General features: G+C 47.5%; 1 protein-coding gene across 1 annotated transcript in view; it reads left to right on the top strand.

The window, feature by feature from the left end:
- The window catches only part of LOC106592167 (polycystin-1), a 184,731-nt gene that overhangs the window by 114,762 nt on the left and 46,575 nt on the right, over nucleotides 1-23,394 (top strand). Inside the window, 10 exon segments of the mRNA XM_045709451.1 lie at nucleotides 2,540-2,692; nucleotides 5,281-5,425; nucleotides 7,737-7,793; nucleotides 7,796-8,053; nucleotides 8,757-8,839; nucleotides 9,082-9,138; nucleotides 9,271-9,523; nucleotides 11,026-11,170; nucleotides 15,084-15,168; nucleotides 18,642-18,821. Of these exon segments, the coding sequence (XP_045565407.1) occupies nucleotides 2,540-2,692; nucleotides 5,281-5,425; nucleotides 7,737-7,793; nucleotides 7,796-8,053; nucleotides 8,757-8,839; nucleotides 9,082-9,138; nucleotides 9,271-9,523; nucleotides 11,026-11,170; nucleotides 15,084-15,168; nucleotides 18,642-18,821 (1,416 nt within the window).

Genomic DNA, 23,394 nt, shown 5'->3' on the forward strand with positions numbered 1-23,394 from the left:
TATCGCTCTCTCTCCCCCTATATGTCTGTCTATCTCTCTCTCTCCCCCTATATGTCTGTCTATCTATCTCTCTCCCCCAATATGTCTATCTCTCACTCCCTCTATATGTCTATCTCTCTCTCCCCCATATGTCTGTCTCTCTCTCCCCCTATATGTCTATCTCTCTCTCCTATATGTCTATCTCTCACTCCCCCTATATGTCTATCTCTCTCTCTCCCCCTATATGTCTATCACTTTCTCTCCCCCTATATGTCTATCTCTCTCTCCCCCTATATGTCTCACTCTCTCTCCCCCTATATGTCTATCTCTCTCTCTCCCCCTATATGTCTGTCTATCTCTCTCACTCCCCCTATATGTCTATCTCTCTCTCTCCCCTATATGTCTGTCTATCTATCTCTCTTCCCCTATATGTCTATCTATCTCTCTCCCCCTATATGTCTATCTATCTCTCTCTCTCCCCCTATGTCTGTCTCTCTCTCTCCCCCTATATGTCTATCTATCTCTCTCTCTCCCCCTATATGTCTGTCTATCTCTCTCTCCCCCTATATGTCTATCTATCTCTCTCCCCCTATATGTCTGTCTATCTCTCTCTCCCCCTATATGTCTATCTATCTCTCTCCCACTATATGTCTATCTATCTCTCTCTCTCCCCCTATATGTCTGTCTATCTCTCCCTCTCCCCCTATATGTCTGTCTATCTCTCTCTCTCTCCCCCTATATGTCTGTCTATCTATCTCTCTCCCCCTATATGTCTATCTATCTCTCTCCCCCTATATGTCTGTCTATCTCTCTCTCTCCCCCTATATGTCTGTCTATCTCTCTCTCTCCCCCTATATGTCTGTCTATCTCTCTCTCTCCCCCTATATGTCTATCTATCTCTCTCCCACTATATGTCTATCTCTCCCTCTCCCCCTATATGTCTGTCTATCTCTCTCTCTCCCCCTATATGTCTGTCTATCTATCTCTCTCCCCCTATATGTCTGTCTATCTATCTCTCTCCCCCTATATGTCTGTCTCTCTCTCTCTCCCACTATATGTCTATCTATCTCTCTCCCACTATATGTCTATCTCTCTCTCTCTCCCCCTATATGTCTGTCTATCTATCTCTCTCCCCCTATATGTCTGTCTATCTATCTCTCTCCCCCTATATGTCTGTCTCTCTCTCTCTCCCACTATATGTCTATCTATCTCTCTCCCACTATATGTCTATCTCTCCCTCTCCCCCTATATGTCTGTCTATCTATCTCTCTCCCCCTATATGTCTATCTATCTCTCTCCCCCTATATGTCTCACTCTCTCTCCCCCTATATGTCTATCTCTCTCTCTCTCCCCCCTATATGTCTGTCTATCTCTCTCACTCCCCCTATATGTCTGTCTATCTATCTCTCTCCCCCTATATGTCTATCTATCTCTCTCCCCCTATATGTCTATCTCTCTCTCTCTCCCTATATGTTGTCTGTCTCTCTCTCTCCCTACAGTACACTCCCCCTGTATGTATGTCTATCTCTCTCTCTCCCTATATGTCTATCTTTCTCTCCCCCTATATGTCTGTCTCTCTCTCTCTCTCCCTATATGTCTGTCTATCTCTCTCCCTTATACGTCTGTCTCTCTCTCTCCCCCCTGTATGTCTGTCTATCTCTCTCTCTGCCCCTGTATGTCTATCTCTCTCTCTCTCCACCTACAGTCCTCTCCCCCTGTACCCATCAGTCAAGCAGACATCAATGTGGTCAGCCAGTGAGACAGAAACCCTCAGTCAGGAGAGAGAGAGAGAGAGTGATTTCCCATGGTGTTGTCTATGAATAGCAACCACCTGTTAACTACCCCTCTCCTTTCCTCCCATCTTCTCCTCTCCTTTCCTACCTCCTCCCATCTTCTCCTCTCCTTTCCTCCCTCCTCCCATCTTCTCCTCTCTTTCCTCCCTCCTCCCATCTTCTCCTCTCTCTTTCCTCCCTCCTCCCATCTTCTCCTCTCTCTTTCCTCCCTCCTCCCATCTTCTCCTCTCTTTCCTCCCTCCTCCCATCTTCTCCTCTCCTTTCCTCCCTCCTCCCATCTTCTCCTCTCTTTCCTCCATCCTCCCATCTTCTCCTCTCTCTTTCCTCCCTCCCATCTTCTCCTCTCTTTCCTCCCTCCTCCCATCTTCTCCTCTCTTTCCTCCCTCCTCCCATCTTCTCCTCTCTTTCCTCCCTCCTCCCATCTTCTCCTCTCTTTCCTCCCTCCTCCCATCTTCTCCTCTCTCTTTCCTCCCTCCTCCCATCTTCTCCTCTCTCTTTCCTCCCTCCTCCCATCTTCTCCTCTCTCTTTCCTCCCTCCTCCCATCTTCTCCTCTCTTTCCTCCCTCCTCCCATCTTCTCCTCTCTCTTTCCTCCCTCCTCCCATCTTCTCCTCTCTCTTTCCCCTTCTCCTCTTCTACTTTCTCTTTTCTCGTTTACTTCTCCTCTTCTACTCTTCTCCTCCCCCTTCTCCTCTCATCACAGAATTTGAAAATATATATATATAGTGTTTTGTATTATTTGCTCTGTTTGTCCCTCTCCTCCCCCAGTATGAGCAGACCCGTCAGTCACCGATAGTATCCAGGGCGGAGCGCGGTTACCGGGTCATCGTGCGTAGTGACATCACCAGAGCTCTCACGGCCCTCGACCTGACTACAGTTAACGACATCCAGCAGACCTCTGCTGCCCTGGCACAATGCACGGTGAGACACACACACACACACACACACACACACACACACACACACACACACACACACACACACACACACACACACACACACACACACACACACACACCATGAAGAACCCTGCCCTGGCACAATGCATGGTGAGACACACACACACACACACACACACACACACACACACACACACACACCATGAAGAACCCTGCCCTGGCACAATGCACGGTGAGACACACACACACACACACACACACACACACACACACACACACACACACACACACACACACACACACACACACACACACACCATGAAGAACCCTGCCCTGGCACAATGCACGGTGAGACACACACACACACACACACACACACACACACACACACACACACACACACACACACACACACACACACACACACACACACCATGAAGAACCCTGCCCTGGCACAATGCACGGTGATATACACACACACACACACACACACACACACACACACACACACACACACACACACACACACACAGACACCATGAAGAACCCTGCCCTGGCACAATGCACGGTGAGACACACACACACACACACACACACACACACACACACACACACACACACACACACACACACACACACACACACACACACACATGAAGAACCCTGCCCTGGCACAATGCACGGTGAGACACACACACACACATACACACACACACCCACAGTGTGGGAGGGAGGGGGGGCAGGGGTGAGAGGGAGGGTAGAGGGGCAGGGAGGGAGGGGCAGGGAGGGTAGAGGGGCAGGGAGGGAGGGGCAGGGAGGGTAGAGGGGCAGGGAGGGAGGGGCAGGGAGGGTAGAGGGGCAGGGAGGGAGGGAGGGGCAGGGTGAGAGGGAGGGTAGAGGGGCAGGGAGGGCGGGAGGGGCAGGGAGGGAGGGTAGAGGGGCAGGGAGGGCGGGAGGGGCAGGGAGGGAGGGTAGAGGGGCAGACGGGGGGAGGGGCAGGGGTGAGAGGGAGGGGCAGGGTGAGAGGGAGGGTAGAGGGGCAGGGAGGGTAGAGGGGCAGGGAGGGAGGGGCAGGGTGAGAGGGAGGGTTGAGGGGCAGGGGTGAGAGGGAGGGGCAGGGTGAGAGGGAGGGTAGAGGGGCAGGGAGGGAGGGAGGGGCAGGGTGAGAGGGAGGGTAGAGGGGCAGGGAGGGTAGAGGGGCAGGGAGGGAGGGAGGGAGGGAGGGGCAGGGTGAGAGGGAGGGTAGAAGGGCAGGGAGGGTAGAGGGGCAGGGAGGAAGGGAGGGGCAGGGTGAGAGGGAGGGTAGAGGGGCAGGGAGGGTAGAGGGGCAGGGAGGAAGGGAGGGGCAGGGTGAGAGGGAGGGTAGAGGGGCAGGGAGGGTAGAGGGGCAGGGAGGAAGGGAGGGGCAGGGTGAGAGGGAGGGTAGAGGGGCAGGGAGGGTAGAGGGGCATGGAGGGAGGGAGGGGCAGGGTGAGAGGGAGGGTAGAGGGGCAGGGAGGGTAGAGGGGCAGGGTGAGAGGGAGGGTAGAGGGGCAGGGAGGGAGGGTAGAGGGGTAGGGAGGGAGGGAGGGTAGAGGGGCAGGGTGAGAGGGAGGGTAGAGGGGCAGGGAGGGAGGGTAGAGGGGTAGGGAGGGAGGGAGGGTAGAGGGGCAGGGGTGAGAGGGAGGGTAGAGGGGCAGGGAGGGAGGGTAGAGGGGTAGGGAGGGAGGGAGGGAGGGTAGAGGGGCAGGGAGGGAGGGTAGAGGGGTAGGGAGGGAGGGAGGATAGAGGGGCAGGGAGGGAGGGTAGAGGGGCAGGGAGGGAGGGAGGGTAGAGGGGCAGGGTGAGAGGGAGGGTAGAGGGGCAGGGAGGGAGGGTAGGGAGGGAGGGAGGGTAGAGGGGTAGGGAGGGAGGGAGGGTAGAGGGGTAGGGAGGGAGGGAGGGTAGAGGGGTAGGGAGGGAGGGAGGGTAGAGGGGCAGGGTGAGAGGGAGGGTAGAGGGGCAGGGAGGGAGGGTAGAGGGGCAGGGTGAGAGGGAGGGTAGAGGGGCAGGGAGGGAGGGTAGAGGGGTAGGGAGGGAGGGAGGGTAGAGGGGTAGGGAGGGAGGGAGGGTAGAGGGGTAGGGAGGGAGGGAGGGTAGAGGGGTAGGGAGGGAGGGAGGGTAGAGGGGTAGGGAGGGAGGGAGGGTAGAGGGGTAGGGAGGGAGGGAGGGTAGAGGGGCAGGGAGGGAGGGTAGAGGGGTAGGGAGGGAGGGAGGGTAGAGGGGTAGGGAGGGAGGGAGGGTAGAGGGGTAGGGAGGGAGGGAGGGTAGAGGGGTAGGGAGGGAGGGAGGGTAGAGGGGTAGGGAGGGAGGGAGGGTAGAGGGGCAGGGAGGGAGGGTAGAGGGGTAGGGATGGAGGGAGGGTAGAGGGGTAGGGATGGAGGGAGGGTAGAGGGGCAGGGTGAGAGGAAGGGAGAAAGATGGAGTTTTTCCCCCGTCTCACCCGACATAAAGTTATTGAGTATTGGAAAGTTTGTGTTCTAGGAAACTAAAGTATTGACGTGTGTGTGTGTGTGTGTGTGTGTGTGTGTGTGTGTGTGTGTGTGTGTGTGTGTGTGTGTGTGTGTGTGTGTGTGTGTGTGTGTGTGTCAGGCGGTGAGTGGTGAGTTTATCTGTGAGGAATGTCAGAACAGCACGTTGAACAAGCTGGAGTCTATGTTGGATATACTGCAGACTGACAGCAAGCAGGGAACAGTCACACCTACTGAGATAGCAGACAACATCCTCAACATCATGGGTGAGCACACACACACACACACACACACACACACACACACACACACACACACACACACACACACACACATACAGTTGAATGTTCTTCCACTAACATAACCACAAATCTTCTTCAGAAAAGGTCACAATTTTAGTTAACCTGTCTGGGAACGTGGGACGCTTCCACCCTAGTCAACAGCCAGTGGAATCGCGTGGCGCGAAATACAAAACCTCATAAATGCTATAACTTCAATTTCTCAAACATATGACTATTTTACACCATTTTATAGATACACCTCTCCTGAATCGAACCACGTTGTCCGATTTCAAAAAGGCTTTACAGCAAAAGCAAAACATTAGATTATGTTAGGAGAGTACCCTGCCAAAAAAAATCACACTGCCATTTTCAAAGCAACTAGCATGCATCACAAATACCCAAAACACAGCTAAATGCAGCACTAACCTTTGACACTCCTAGGACATCATGTTACACAATACATGCATTTTTTGTTCGATAAAGTTCATATTTATGTCTAAAAACAGCATTTTACATCGGCGTGTGACGTTCAGAAAATATTTTCCCTCAAATGCTTCCGGTGAATAAGCGCTACAATTTACAAAATTACTATTCGAAAACATTGTTAAAATTTAATATTGTCATTCAAAGAATTATAGATTAACATCTCGTGAATGCAACCGCATTGCCAGATTTAAAAATAACTTTACTGGGAAATCACACTTTGCAATAAACGTCGTGGTATGCTCAGAAAAATAGGCTAGGCGATACATGTTAGCGCCATCTTGGAACCATCTGAAATCAAATATACTATTGTAAATATTCCCTTACCTTTGATTATCTTCATCAGAAGGCACTTCCAGGAATCCCAGGTCCACAACAAATGTAGTTTGGTCGAAAAAGTTAATAATTTATGTCCCAATACTTCCTTCTTGTTAGCACGTTCCGAAGGCTACTCATAATGTACTGAAGCGCGCGGGACTTGTCGTCACGAATGTGCAAAAAATATATATTTACGTTCGTTCAAACATGTCAAACGTTGTATAACATAAATCTTTAGGGCCTTTTTCAACCAGAGCTTCAATAATATTCAAGGCGGACGATTGCATTGTCTTACTAAACGTTTCGGAACAAAAGGGTTCCCATGGGCGCCCGCGTCATAGTAGTAATGAACCTCCCCCTGTGACCAAGTTCCACAGCCTCTCTTTGGGTCAGTTTCTACCATAGAAGACTCAAACCACTTAGTAAATACTGTTGACATCTAGTGGAAGCCTTAGGAAGTGCTAAATGATTAATAAGTCCCTGTGTGTTTCAATGGCAAATGTTTGAAGTGATTCCACACATCAGATTTCCATTTCCTGTTAGGATTTGTCTCAGGGTTTTGACTGCCATATGAGTTCTGTTATACTCACAGACACCATTCAAACAGTTTTAGAAACTTTAGAGTGTTTTCTATCCTAATCTACTAATTATATGCATATTCTACTGGGCAGGAGTAGTTACTGGGCAGGAGTAGTAACCAGATTAAATCGGGTACGTTTTTTATCCGGCCGTGCAAATACTGCCCCCTATCCCCAACAGGTTAAGACTACTTTCCAAGACTCTACAGAATGTTTCATCTTTATCACCTCCTCCCTTCCTCTCTCTCTCCCTTCCTCCTCCTCCCTCCCTTCCTCTCTCTCTCCCTTCCTCCTCTTCCTCCCTTCCTCCCTCTCTCCCTTCCTCTCTCTCTCTCCTCTCCCTCCTCCTCCTCCCTTCCTCTCTCTCCTCTCCCTCCCTTCCTCTCTCTCTCCTCTCCCTTCTCCTCCTCCCTTCCTCTCTCTCTCCTCTCCTCTCCCTCCCTTCCTCTCTCTCTCTCTTCTCTCCCTCCTCCTCCTCCCTTCCTCTCTCTCTCCTCTCCCTCCTTCCTCTCTCTCTTCTCTCCCTCCTCCTCCTCCCTTCCTCTCTCTCTCCTCTCCCTCCCTTCCTCTCTCTCTCCTCTCCCTCCTCCTCCCTTCCTCTCTCTCTCCTCTCCCTCCTCCTCCTCCCTTCCTCTCTCTCTCCCTTCTTCTTCCTCCTCCCTTCCTCTCTCTCTCCTCTCCCTCCTCCTCCTCCCTTCCTCTCTCTCTCCCTTCTTCTTCCTCCTCCCTTCCTCTCTCTCTCTCCCTTCCTCCTCCTCCTCCCTTCCTTTCTCTCCTCTCCCTCCCTTCCTCTCTCCTCTCCCTCCCTCCTCTTTCTCCCTTCCTCTCCTCTCTCCCTCCCACCCACTCCTCCCATTCCTCTCTCCTTTCCCTCCCTCCCTCCCTCCCTCCTCCCCCCTTTCTCCTCCTCCCTCCAGGTGACCTTATCCACCAGGTAAGCCAGTCAGCCTCCCAGCAGCTCTTGGGCCCCCCCTACCCCGACCGCCACATGGACTCCTCCCTCGGGCCGGGCCTCTCCTCCCTTCCCCAGCCTCACCACCTCTTCCCCCCCGAGGCCCACCCCTGCGTGTAGCAGCCAAGGCCTATAATCTGTCGTCGGCGCTGATGCGTATCCTGATGCACGCCCGCGTCCTTAACGAGGAACCACTGGTGCTGCGGGGGACGGAGATCGCCGCCACGGGAAAACGGGCCGACCCCCAGTCACTGTTCTGTTACCAAGACGATGACTCACCGGGTAGGTGTAAGAGGTGGAGGTGGAAAGGTGTGAGTGTGGGGGTGAGAGAGGAGAGAAGGGAGGGGTGAGTGGGGGGGAGAGGAGAGAAGAAGGGAGGAGGAGGAAGGGAGAGGAGAGAGGGAGGGAGAGGAGAGAGAGGAAGGGAGGGAGAGGAGAGAGAGTAAGGAAGGGAGAGGAGAGAGAGGAAGGGAGGGGGTGAGTGGGGGGGCGTGAGAGAGGAGAGAAGGGAGGGGGTGTGTGGGGGTGAGAGAGGAGAGAAGGGAGGGGGGTGAGTGGGGGGCGTGAGAGAGGAGAGAAGAAGGGAGGAGGAGGGAGGGAGAAGAGAGAGAGGATGGGAGGGAGAGGAGAGAGAGGAAGGAAGGGAGAGGAGAGAGAGGAGAGAAGGGGGGGTGAGTGTGTGTGTGTGTGTGTGAGGTGTGAGTGTGTGTGTGGGGGGCGTGAGTGTGTGTGGAGGGCGTGAGAGAGGAGAGAAGGGAGGGGGGGGTGTTGTCTTGTATTATTAAATAAAGTTATTCTATTCTGTTCTATTAAATAAAGTTATTTTATTATGTTCTATTATATAAAGCTCTATACTATTCTGTTCTATTAAATAAAGTTATTTTATTATGTTCTATTATATAAAGCTCTATACTATTGTGTTCTATTAAATAAAGTTATATTGTGTTCTATTAAATCAAGTTGTATTGGACTGTGTTCTCCCCAGAGTGCAGAAGGTTCTCCATCCCCAGAGCCTTCAACAACAGTCTGAGCAGAGTAGCTACCAGCGTGGTACAACTCATGTTCCAGGTACGTGTGTGTGTGTGTGTGTGTGTGTGTGTGTGTGTGTGTGTGTGTGTGTGTGTGTGTGTGTGTGTGTGTGTGTGTGTGTGTGTGTGTGTGTGTGTGTGTGTGTGTGTGTGTGAGAGTGACTGTTCGTCAAAGAACCCATGTACACATTCATCAAGTCATCATAGATGGGTATTCCTTCATACCTTTTTTAATCTCTCTCTCTCTCCCTCCCCATCTCTCCCCATCTCTCCCCTCTCCAGGTGGAGCCCAACCCGTTCCCCTTTAACTTTGTGGCTAACTACACAGTCAGTACCGAGGTATGGACTTGTTTCTTCTTTATTTGTACTGTCTGTATGATGTCTTTTCTATTAATGAGGATTCATGATGTTGATATCAATGTCTTCTAATCTATTCTAATCCTAATTGTAATCAATCCTAATCTACTCTAGGTGGCCTCCATGGAGTTCCGGGCAGAGAACGGTTCCCAGATCCCAATCTCAGACCTGGACGACAACCAAGCCATCACCGTTGCCGTGAACAATGGCAGCGCCACCGACAGCAATGGGGAAGGGGTGACAGGAGTCCCTTTAGCCGGGGCCATTAACGTGAGCCGGTGTGACTCTGTCATTGTACGGGTCAGCGCCGGTAACTCCAACCAGCAGGCCGGACTGTTCATCCAACTCAACTTCACCACCCTGGACGGTAAGAATCATAGGAATAGAATCACAATAGAAATATAATCACACTAGAATCACAATATAAATAGAATCACAATATAAATAGAATCACAATAGAAATATAATCACACTAGAATCAAAATATAAATAGAATCACAATATAAACAGAATTACAATAGAAATAGAATCACAATAGAATCACAATATAAATAGAATCACAATAGGAATATAATCACAATAGGAATAGAATCACAATAGGAATAGAATCACAATAGGAATAGAATCACAATATAAATAGAATCACAATAGGAATAGAATCATAATATAAATAGAATCACAATAGGAATATAATCACAATATAAATAGAATCACAATAGGAATAAAATCACAATATAAATAGAATCACAATAGGAATAGAATCACAATAGAAACAGAATCACAATATAATCACAATATAGAATCGCAATAGGAATATAATCACAATAGGAATATAATCACTATAGAAACAGAATCACAATATAATCACAATAGAAATGGAATCACAATAGAATCACAATATATAATCACAATAGAAACAGAATCACAATAGAAACAGAATCACAAAAGGAACAGCATCACAATAGAAACAGAATCACAATAGAAACAGAATCACAATAGGAACAGCATCACGATAGGAACAGAATCACACTAGGAACAGCATCACAATAGGAACAGCATCACAATAGAAACAGAATCACAATAGAAACAGAATCACAATAGAAACAGTATCACAATAGAAACAGAATCACAATAGAAACAGAATCACAATAGGAACAGCATCACGATAGGAACAGAATCACACTAGGAACAGCATCACAATAGGAACAGCATCACGATAGGAACAGAATCACAATAGAAACAGAATCACAATATAATCACAATATAGAATCTCAATAGGAATATAATCACAATAGGAATAGAATCACAATAGAAACAGAATCATAATATAATCACAATAGAAATGGAATCACAATAGAAATAGAATCACAATAGAATCACAATATAGAATCACAATAGAAACAGAATCACAATAGAAACAGAATCACAATAGGAACAGCATCACAATAGAAACAGAATCACAATAGAAACAGAATCACAATAGGAACAGCATCACAATAGAAACAGAATCACAATAGAAACAGAATCACAATAGAAACAGCATCACGATAGGAACAGCATCACGATAGGAACAGCATCACGATATGAACATAATCACAATAGGAACAGAATCACAATAGAAACAGAATCACAATAGGAACAGAATCACAATATAATACCTATTCCCACTTTAGCTGTACCTCTTTATAGTAAGTTAGCAGGGTATGTGTGACTAAATTGTATTTCTCAATTGCCAAATCAAGTCGAATAAGTAATTGACATTTTTGGGATATGAATAAAGTTGTACCGAATTGAATAGTGTACAGGGGCAGTATTTAGGGGATGTACAAAGAGGAGGTAAGCTCACCCCTGTCCCCTACTCCTCTCCAGACGGGGACCCCTCCATCATGGCCTACCTCCACTCCTCCAACTGGCCCAACGAGTTCAACTTCACAGACAGGAAACGCATCACACTCAGCATGACCAGGGGGCGGGACCTGGACCACAGGAAGTACACCTTCTTCCTGTCCCCAGAGTGAGTGGTCGCCACGGTGATATGGAATGAGTCAATGTTCCTTCTATGGACTGCCACGCAGAATTAATATCAGCCTGCACAGAGAAGCACGAGACATTACCTCAACTCAACGTTCTAGTTTTCCCTGTTAACACTAACAACGTTTCCCTGTGAGAATTATGCTCGAATCAACGCAATATTAGCCAGTTTCAATGTAACATACCGAAATAAACTGAACTATGCACGACTTAGTATGCAAAACTAACTGTGAAAGAGATTCTGTTGTAGACAGAACGCATCGGAGTAGGATTCTATTGCATTGACATGCACCACTACACAGACCAGTGCACCATAACCAATCAGAGCCGTAGTAGGCCTATATGCAAATAAACCACTGCCATATATGTGCCATTCACTTTGAACGTGACTGTCTTTACAGAATCAGCGGTCGTGAGTAGATGAGCTTGTTTTGAGATCAAAGCGAGAGCTGCATGTAGCCACGTTTGTTCATATCCTTTGCTAGTTGGTGAGTTATTAGCCCAGTTATAGATATGTTTTAGTCAGCAATGAGGGAGTGGTTGCTTCCTACAGGACACAACACGTTTGCATTTCTAGACATCTTTAAAAAGGGAGTCAGGTTAAGAGCTTGTTTGTCTTAAAGGGGCAGTGTTGTATTTTGAGACGGCCTTGAATAAGCTAAGTAGCCAATAGGCAGAGGGTAGCATCATTTGTCTGATTCTCTGTAATAATGGTATGGGAATAATAAGGCATTTTATTTTGTAAAGTGGTTTCTTGCATGAAATGACTCAACAACATTTTCAGTCACCTCCTTGTCTGAAGGACAAGTGGATAAACAGGTTCATGTCAAGCCCTGAATGTTTTTTTTCAAAGTCTCATGGAATATCGGCCTACATTGAACACCACACATTGGCTGCTACTGTAGGCTGAATGATAGAACAGCTATTTCCATGTTAAAATGTTATGGGATGCATTTTCTCCATTGTTTTTGATGGTAGACCAAACTGGTAGGTCTACATTATGACCAAATAGCCACAGTAGCCTACTTGGCCACTGTTAAAACTGTAACTTAAAGCTGGTACAGCCTCAGTGATCACTGTTAAAACTGTAACTTAAAGCTGGTACAGCCTCAGTGACCACTGTTATAACTGTAACTTAAAGCTGGTACAGCCTCAGTGACCACTGTTATAACTGTAACTTAAAGCTGGTACAGCCTCAGTTATCACTGTTATAACTGTAACTTAAAGCTGGTACAGCCTCAGTGATCACTGTTATAACTGTAACTTAAAGCTGGTACAGCCTCAGTGATCACTGTTATAACTGTAACTTAAAGCTGGTACAGCCTCAGTGACCACTGTTATAACTGTAACTTAAAGCTGGTACAGCCTCAGTGACCACTGTTATAACTGTAACTTAAAGCTGGTACAGCCTCAGTGACCACTGTTATAACTGTAACTTAAAGCTGGTACAGCCTCAGTTATCACTGTTATAACTGTAACTTAAAGCTGGTACAGCCTCAGTTATCACTGTTATAACTGTAACTTAAAGCTGGTACAGCCTCAGTGATCACTGTTATAACTGTAACTTAAAGCTGGTACAGCCTCAGTGATCACTGTTATAACTGTAACTTAAAGCTGGTACAGCCTCAGTGATCACTGTTATAACTGTAACTTAAAGCTGGTACAGCCTCAGTGATCACTGTTAAAACTGTAACTTAAAGCTGGTACAGCCTCAGTGATCACTGTTAAAACTGTAACTTAAAGCTGGTACAGCCTCAGTTATCACTGTTATAACTGTAACTTAAAGCTGGTACAGCCTCAGTGATCACTGTTAAAACTGTAACTTAAAGCTGGTACAGCCTCAGTGATCACTGTTAAAACTGTAACTTAAAGCTGGTACAGCCTCAGTTATCACTGTTATAACTGTAACTTAAAGCTGGTACAGCCTCAGTGATCACTGTTATAACTGTAACTTAAAGCTGGTACAGCCTCAGTGACCACTGTTATAACTGTAACTTAAAGCTGGTACAGCCTCAGTGATCACTGTTAAAACTGTAACTTAAAGCTGGTACAGCCTCAGTTATCACTGTTATAACTGTAACTTAAAGCTGGTACAGCCTCAGTGACCACTGTTATAACTGTAACTTAAAGCTGGTACAGCCTCAGTGATCACTGTTATAACTGTAACTTAAAGCTGGTACAGCCTCAGTGATCACTGTTATAACTGTAACTTAAAGCTGGTACAGCCTCAGTGATCACTGTTAAAACTGTAACTTAAAGCTGGTACAGCCTCAGTGACCACTGTTATAACTGTAACTTAAAGCTGGTACAGCCTCAGTGATCACTGTTATAACTGTAACTTAAAGCTGGTACAGCCTCAGTGATCACTGTTATAACTGTAACTTAAAGCTGGTACAGCCTCAGTGATCACTGTTAAAACTGTAACTTAAAGCTGGTACAGCCTCAGTGACCACTGTTATAACTGTAACTTAAAGCTGGTACAGCCTCAGTGACCACTGTTATAACTGTAACTTAAAGCTGGTACAGCCTCAGTGACCACTGTTAAAACTGTAACTTAAAGCTGGTACAGCCTCAGTGATCACTGTTAAAACTGTAACTTAAAGCTGGTACAGCCTCAGTGACCACTGTTATAACTGTAACTTAAAGCTGGTACAGCCTCAGTGATCACTGTTAAAACTGTAACTTAAAGCTGGTACAGCCTCAGTGATCACTGTTAAAACTGTAACTTAAAGCTGGTACAGCCTCAGTGACCACTGTTAAAACTGTAACTTAAAGCTGGTACAGCCTCAGTGATCACTGTTATAACTGTAACTTAAAGCTGGTACAGCCTCAGTTATCACGGTTAAAACTGTAACTTAAAGCTGGTACAGCCTCAGTGACCACTGTTAAAACTGTAACTTAAAGCTGGTACAGCCTCAGTTATCACTGTTATAACTGTAACTTAAAGCTGGTACAGCCTCAGTTATCACGGTTAAAACTGTAACTTAAAGCTGGTACAGCCTCAGTGATCACAGTAAACGCGCGCCAGAAGTTGCACAGAATTTTCACAACATTCAAGTTTTCGCTCAGCAGACCTGAAATTTGCTCAGTGCAGAAAGCACTTAGAGGGAACAGTGGTCGTCACCCTACTATGAATATTATACATTACTGGATCCAGGTGCTGCCCTCGGGCCTTATTGCTTCATTGTATCTCTCTCTCTCTCTCTCTGTCTGTCTCTAAGTGGTCTCTGTCTGTCTCTCTCTTTAAGTAGTCTCTCGTCTGTCTAAGCGGTCTCTCTCTGTCTAAGTGGTCTTTCTCTGTCTCTCTCGTCTGTCTAAACTGTCTCTCTCTGTCTCTCTCGTCTGTCTAAGTGGTCTCTCTCTGTCTGTCTAAGTGGTCTCTCTCTGTCTCTCTCTGTCTGTCTAAGCGGTCTCTCTCTGTCTCTCTCTGTCTGTCTAAGCGGTCTCTCTCTGTCTCTCTCGTCTGTCTAAACGGTCTCTCTCTGTCTCTCTCGTCTGTCTAAGTGGTCTCTCTCTGTCTGTCTAAGCGGTCTCTCTCGGTCTCTCTCGTCTGTCTAAGTGGTCTATCTCTGTCTCTCTCGTCTGTCTAAGCGGTCTCTCTCTGTCTCTCTCGTCTGTCTAAACGGTCTCTCTCTGTCTCTCTCGTCTGTCTAAGTGGTCTATCTCTGTCTCTCTCGTCTGTCTAAACGGTCTCTCTCTGTCTCTCTCGTCTGTCTAAGCGGTCTCTCCTCTGGATGTCTTATGTTAAGTCATGAGATGAACTTCCTCTTATCAAGACAGTGAAACACTTCAATAGAGACTTTGTTCATACTGTAAATGCTGTGTATACATGTCAACTTCGGCAGCCATTTTGCTCAGATCCAACCAACCACCCTCTCTCTTCTCCGGTTGCCCAGGTCCCATGACACGACCCTGGACTACTATGTCAACGTGACAACGGGCTGTACCACTGACTCCCCCAGCGCGGGGGTGCGTCTGGAGGTGGGTGTTTGTTAAAACTTAAATGTATAATTCATGGGCGCTTTGAGTCAGTGTCATAACACATTTTAAGTGCATTATAAAGGACGTTATAAAGCATTATACATACACTTACAGAACAGTTTATTAGGTACACCACCTCGTACACCGACATGGTTAGCTCCTACAGACAGTGTTAGGTACACCACCTCGTACACCAACATGGTTAGCTCCTACAGACAGTGTTAGGTAGACCACCTCGTACACCGACATGGTTAGCTCCTACAGACAGTGTTAGGTAGACCACCTCGTACACCGACATGGTTAGCTCCTACAGACAGTGTTAGGTACACCACCTCGTACACCGACATGGTTAGCTCCTACAGACAGTGTTAGGTAGACCACCTCGTACACCGACATGGTTAGCTCCTACAGACAGTGTTAGGTACACCACCTCGTACACCGACATGGTTAGCTCCTACAGACAGTGTTAGGTAGACCACCTCGTACACCGACATGGTTAGCTCCTACAGACAGTGTTAGGTACACCACCTCGTACACCGACATGGTTAGCTCCTACAGACAGTGTTAGGTACACCACCTCGTACACCGACATGGTTAGCTCCTACAGACAGTGTTAGGTAGACCACCTCGTACACCGACATGGTTAGCTCCTACAGACAGTGTTAGGTACACCACCTCGTACACCGACATGGTTAGCTCCTACAGACAGTGTTAGGTACACCACCTCGTACACCGACATGGTTAGCTCCTACAGACAGTGTTAGGTAGACCACCTCGTACACCGACATGGTTAGCTCCTACAGACAGTGTTAGGTACACCACCTCGTACACCGACATGGTTAGCTCCTACAGACAGTGTTAGGTACACCACCTCGTACACCGACATGGTTAGCTCCTACAGACAGTGTTAGGTACACCACCTCGTACACCGACATGGTTAGCTCCTACAGACAGTGTTAGGTAGACCACCTCGTACACCGACATGGTTAGCTCCTACAGACAGTGTTAGGTACACCACCTCGTACACCGACATGGTTAGCTCCTACAGACAGTGTTAGGTACACCACCTCGTACACCGACATGGTTAGCTCTTACAGACAGTGTTAGGTACACCACCTCGTACACCGACATGGTTAGCTCCTACAGACAGTGTTAGGTACACCACCTCGTACACCCGACATGGTTAGCTCCTACAGACAGTGTTAGGTAGACCACCTCGTACACCGACATGGTTAGCTCCTACAGACAGTGTTAGGTACACCACCTCGTACACCGACATGGTTAGCTCCTACAGACAGTGTTAGGTACACCACCTCGTACACCGACATGGTTAGCTCCTACAGACAGTGTTAGGTAGACCACCTCGTACACCGACATGGTTAGCTCCTACAGACAGTGTTAGGTAGACCACCTCGTACACCGACATGGTTAGCTCCTACAGACAGTGTTAGGTACACCACCTCGTACACTGACATGGTTAGCTCCTACAGACAGTGTTAGGTAGACCACCTCGTACACCGACATGGTTAGCTCCTACAGACAGTGTTAGGTAGACCACCTCGTACACCGACATGGTTAGCTCCTACAGACAGTGTTAGGTACACCACCTCGTACACCGACATGGTTAGCTCCTACAGACAGTGTTAGGTACACCACCTCGTACACCGACATGGTTAGCTCCTACAGACAGTGTTAGGTAGACCACCTCGTACACCGACATGGTTAGCTCCTACAGACAGTGTTAGGTACACCACCTCGTACACCGACATGGTTAGCTCCTACAGACAGTGTTAGGTACACCACCTCGTACACCGACATGGTTAGCTCCTACAGACAGTGTTAGGTACACCACCTCGTACACCGACATGGTTAGCTCCTACAGACAGTGTTAGGTACACCACCTCGTACACCGACATGGTTAGCTCCTACAGACAGTGTTAGGTAGACCACCTCGTACACCGACATGGTTAGCTCCTACAGACAGTGTTAGGTAGACCACCTCGTACACCGACATGGTTAGCTCCTACAGACAGTGTTAGGTACACCACCTCGTACACCGACATGGTTAGCTCCTACAGACAGTGTTAGGTACACCACCTCGTACACCGACATGGTTAGCTCCTACAGACAGTGTTAGGTACACCACCTCGTACACCGACATGGTTAGCTCCTACAGACAGTGTTAGGTAGACCACCTCGTACACCGACATGGTTAGCTCCTACAGACAGTGTTAGGTAGACCACCTCGTACACCGACATGGTTAGCTCCTACAGACAGTGTTAGGTACACCACCTCGTACACCGACATGGTTAGCTCCTACAGACAGTGTTAGGTACACCACCTCGTACACCGACATGGTTAGCTCCTACAGATAGTGTTAGGTACACCACCTCGTACACCGACATGGTTAGCTCCTACAGACAGTGAGTCACGTGTCCAGGGCTTGCTATATAAAGCAGGCAGACAGGCATCGAGGCATTCAGTTACTGTTCCATTGAACGTTAAAATGGCCAAGACAAGTGACCTAAGAGACTCTGAGCGTGGTATGATCGTTGGTGCCAGGTACGCCGGATCCAATGTCTTAGAAACGGCCGCCCCCTGGGCTTTTCACACACGACAGTGTCTAGGGTTTACAGAGAATGATGAGACAAACACAAAACATCCAGTCAGCGGCAGTCCTGTGGGTGAAAACAGCTCGTTGATGAGAGAGGTCGAAAGAGAATGGCAAGAATCGTGCAAGTGAACATTCGGGGCCACAAACAGGCAAATAACGGAGCAGTACAACAGTGGTGTGCAGAAGGCCATCTCAGAACACACAACTCGCCCCTCCTTGTCCCGGATTGGCTATTACAGCAGACGACCACACCGGGTTCCACTCCTATCAGCTATAAACATGAAGAAGTGGCTCCAGTGGGCAGGCCGTCACCAACACTGGACAATGGACCCATCCTGCCTGGTGGCGGTGGTGTACTGGTGTGGGGAATGTTTTCCTAGCACACGTTAGGTCTCTTGATACCAACTGAGCACCGATGGAACGCCACAGCCAATCAGAACGTTGTTGCTGACCAAACCCAATAGAACATCTCTGGGATGAGATGGAGCAGGCTGTTGACAGCAGGAATGTACCACCGTCCAATCTGCAGCAACTGTGTAACGCCATCGCGTCAGCATGAACCAGCATCCCTGTGGAACGTCCCCGACACCTTGTAGAATCCATGCCCCGAAGAATTCTGGCTGTTCAGGAGGGAAATGGGTAGGGGTGGGGGGGGGGTTCGACTGGGCACTAGATGGGTGTACCTAATAAACTATCCAGTGAGCATATGTAGTTCATAGAATCTGTTCTTAAACCCTTCCTCTGTCTAGGGTGGTGACACACACTGACAAACTTTCTAAGAAGGAAACCAAGTGTTGACCTGTGTTGAAAACCCTTCCCTTCTAAATATTTCTCTGACTCATTCCATCCCTTCTCTAGGTGGGTGTGTTTGCGTCCCTGTGCCAGTACTTCAGCGAGAGCGCCAAGCTGTGGCGTACAGACGGCATGGTGCCACTGGCAGAGACTAATGCCAGCCGGGCCGTCTGCAGCACCCGTCACCTCACAGCTTTCGCTGCCAGTCTCTTCGTTCCACCTGACGCTGTCACCTTCATACGGCCTGTAAGTAGGGGCAGCAGGTAGCCTAGTGGTTAGAGCATTGGGCCAGTAACCGAAAGGTTGCTAGATCGAATCCCAAGCTGACAAGGTAAAAATCTGTTGTTCTGCCCTGAACAATGCAGTTAACCCACTGTTCCTAGGCCGTCATTGTAAATAATAATTTGTTCTTAACTGACTTGCCTAGTTAAATAAAGGTTAAATATATATTTTTAAAGTAGAGATACACCTGATAATAAACACACACCTGATAATACACACACACACACACCTAATAATACACACACACACACCTGATAATACACACACACCTAATAATACACACACACACCTGGTAATACACACACACACACACACACCTAATAATACACACACATATACCTGATAAACACACATATACCTGATAAACACACACACACCTGATAATACACACACACACACCTGATAATACACACACACACACACCTGATAAACACACACACACCTAATAATACACACACACACACACCTGATAATACACACGCACCTGATAATACACACACACACACCTGATAATACACACACACACACCTGATAATAAACACACACACCTGATAATACACACACACACCTGATAATACACACACACACCTGATAATACACACACACACACCTGATAATACACACACAGATGGCGCCGACAGAGATGGTCGCCTCGCTTCTAGTCCTTAGGAAACTATGCAGTATTTTGTTTTTTTATATATAATTTCTTACATTGTTAGCCCAGAAAATCTTAAGTGTTATTACATTCAGCCGGGAAGAACTATTGGATATCAGAGCGACGTCAACTTATCAACATTATGACCAGGAATACGACTTTCACGAAGTGGATCCTTTGTTCGGTTCACCACCCAGGACATTGGATCTAATACCAGAGGCCGACCCAAAACAACGTTGCCGCAGAAGAGGAAGACGGAGCTGCCTCTCACCGCTTCGGAGAATATTACTCGCCAATGTCTAGTCTCTAGACAACAAGGTAGACGAAATTAGGGCAAGGGTTGCCTTCCAGAGAGACATCAGAGATTGTGACATTCTCTGTTTCACGGAAACATGGCTCTCTCGGGATATGTTGTTGGTGTCTGTACAGCCACTGGGATTCTTCATGCGTCGCACCGACAGAAATAAACATCTCTCTGGGAAGAAGGGCGGGGGTGTATGCTTCATGATTAACGACTCATGGTGTAATCATAACAACATAGAGGAACTCAAGTCCTTTGGTTCACCTGACTTAGAATTCCTTACAATCAAATGCCGACCATATCATCTCCCAATAGAATTCTCGTCGGTTATTGTCACAGCCGTGTAAAGCCCCCCTCAAGCAAATACCACAACGGCCCTCAAGGAACTTCACTGGACTCTATGTAAGCTGGAAACCATATATCCTGAGGCTACATTTATTGTATCTGGTAATTTTAACAAAGTAAATCTGAAAACAAGGCTACCTAAATTCTATCAGCATATTGACTGTAGCACTCGTATGGGCAATACACTGGATCACTGGTACTCCAACTTCCGCGATGCATACAAGGCCCTCCCCCGCCCTCCCTTCGGCAAATCCGACCACGACTCCATTTTCCTCCTACTGTCCTATAGGCAGAAACTCAAACAGGATGCACCCGTGACAAGAACCATTCAACGCTGGTCTGACCAATCAGAAGCCACGCTTCAAGATTGTTTTGATCACGAGGACTGGGAAATGTTCCTGGCAGCCTCAAAGAATAACATCGATTTATATGCTGATTCGGTGAGTGAGTTTATAAGGAAGTGCATTGGAGATGTTGTACCCACGGTGACTACTAAAACCTACCCTAACCAGAAACTGTGGATAGATGGCGGAAGTTGCGCAAAACTGAAAGCGCGACCCACCGCATTTAACCATGGAAAGATGACTGAGAATATGGCCGAATACAAACAGTGTAGTTATTCCCTACCGCGAGGCAATCAAGCAAACGATATGATGGTATAGGGACAAAATGGAGTCGCAATTCAACGGCTCAGACACTAGATGTATGTGGCAATTACGGACTACAAAAAGAAAACCAGCCATGTCACGGACACTGACGTCTTGCTTCCAGACAAACGAAACACCTTCTTCGCCCGCTTTGAGGATAATACATTGCCACCGATGCGACCCGCTACCAAGGACTGCAGGCCTCCCCTCTACTTCTCCGTGGCCGATGTGAGTAAGACATTTAAACGTGTTAACCCTCCCAAGGCTACTGGCCCAGACGGCATCCCTCAGAGCATGCCCAGACCAGCTGGCTGATGTGTTTACGGACATATTCAATCTCGCCCTATCCCAGTCTGCTGTCCCCACATGCTTCAAGATGGCCACCATTGTTCCTGTACCCAAGAAGGCAAAGATAACTGAACTAAATGACTATCGCCCCATAGCACTCACTTCTGTCATCATGAAGTGCTTTGAGAGGCTAGTTAAGGATCATATCACCACCACCTTACCGACCACCCTAGACCCACTTCAGTTTGCATACCGCCCCAACAGGTCCACAGACAATGCAATTGCCATCACGCTGCACACTGCCCTATCCCATCTGGACAAGAGGAATACCTATGTAAGAATGATGTTCGTTGACTACAGCTCAGCATTCAACACCATAGTACCCTCCAAGCTTATTATTAAGCTTGAGGCCCTGGGTCTGAACCCCGCCCTATGCAATTGGGTCCTGGACTTTCTGACGTGCCGCCCCCAGGTGGTGGAGGTAGGAAACAACATCTCCACTTCGCTGATCCTCAACACTGGGGCCCCACAAGGGTGCGTGCTCAGCCTCCTCCTGTACTCCCTGTTCACCCACGACTGCGTGGCCATGCACGCCTTCAACTCAATCATCAAGTTTGCAGACAACACAACAATAGTGGTCTTGATTACCAATGACGACGAGACGGCCTACAGGGAGGTGGTGAGGGCCCTCGAAGTGTGGTGTCAGGAAAACAACCTCTCACTCAACGTCAACAAAACAAAGGAGATGATCGTGGACTTCAGGAAACAGCAGAGGGAGCACCCCCCCTATCCACACCGACGGGACAGTAGTGGAGAAGGTGGAGAGTTTTAAGTTCCTCGGCGTACACATCACGGACAAACTGAAATGGTCCACCCACACAGACAGCGTGGTGAAGAAGACGCAGCAGCTCCTCTTGTACCTCAGGAGGCTGAAGAAATGTGGCTTGTCACCTAAAACCTTCACAAACTTTTACAAATTGAGAGCATCCTGTCGGGCTGTATCACCACCTGGTACGGCAGCTGCTCCGCCCATAACTGGAAGGCTCTCCAGAGGGTAGTGAGGTCTGCACAACGCATCACCGGGGGCAAACTACCTGCCCTCCAGGACACCTACACCACCCGTTCTCACAGGAAGGACAAAAATATCATCAAGGACAACAACCACCCGAGCCACTGCCTGTTCGCCCTGCTATCATCCAGAAGGTGAGGTCAGTACAGGTGCATCAAAGCTGGGACCGAGAGACTGAAAAACAGCTTCTATCTCAAGGCCATCAGACTGTTAAACAGCCATCACTAACATTGAGTGGCTGCTGCCTACATACAGACTCAAATCATTGGCCACTTTAATAAATGGATCACTAGTCACTTTAAATAATGCCACATTAGTAATGTTTACTTATCTTACATTACTCATCTCATTTTATACCATCTACTGCATCTTGCCTTTGCCGCTACACGTACATATTCATTCCTTTACACTTGTGTGTATAAGGTAGTTGTTGTGGAATTGGTAGATTACTTGTTAGATATTACTGCACTGTCGGAACTAGAAGCACAAGCATTTCACTACACTCACGTTAACATCTGCTAACCATGTGTATGTGACCAATAACACCTGCTAACCATGTGTATGTGACCAATAACATGTGCTAACCATGTGTATGTGACCAATAACATCTGCTAACCATGTGTATGTGACCAATAACATCTGCTAACCATGTGTATGTGACCAATAACATCTGCTAACCATGTGTATGTGACCAATAACATCTGCTAACCATGTGTATGTGACCAATAACATCTGCTAAGCATGTGTATATGTGACCAATAACATCTGCTAAGCATGTGTATGTGACCAATAACATCTGCTAACCATGTGTATGTGACCAATAACATCTGCTAAGCATGTGTATATGTGACCAATAACATCTGCTAACCATGTGTATGTGACCAATAACATCTGCTAACCATGTGTATGTGACCAATAACATCTGCTAACCATGTGTATGTGACCAATAACATCTGCTAACCATGTGTATGTGACCAATAACATCTGCTAACCATGTGTATGTGACCAATAACATCTGCTAACCATGTGTATGTGACCAATAACATCTGCTAACCATGTGTATGTGACCAATAACATCTGCTAACCATGTGTATGTGACCAATAACATCTGCTAAGCATGTGTATATGTGACCAATAACATCTGCTAAGCATGTGTATGTGACCAATAACATCTGCTAACCATGTGTATGTGACCAATAACATCTGCTAAGCATGTGTATATGTGACCAATA

This window comes from Salmo salar, chromosome ssa02 (assembly GCF_905237065.1).
Source record: "Salmo salar chromosome ssa02, Ssal_v3.1, whole genome shotgun sequence".
NCBI lineage: Eukaryota > Metazoa > Chordata > Actinopteri > Salmoniformes > Salmonidae > Salmo > Salmo salar.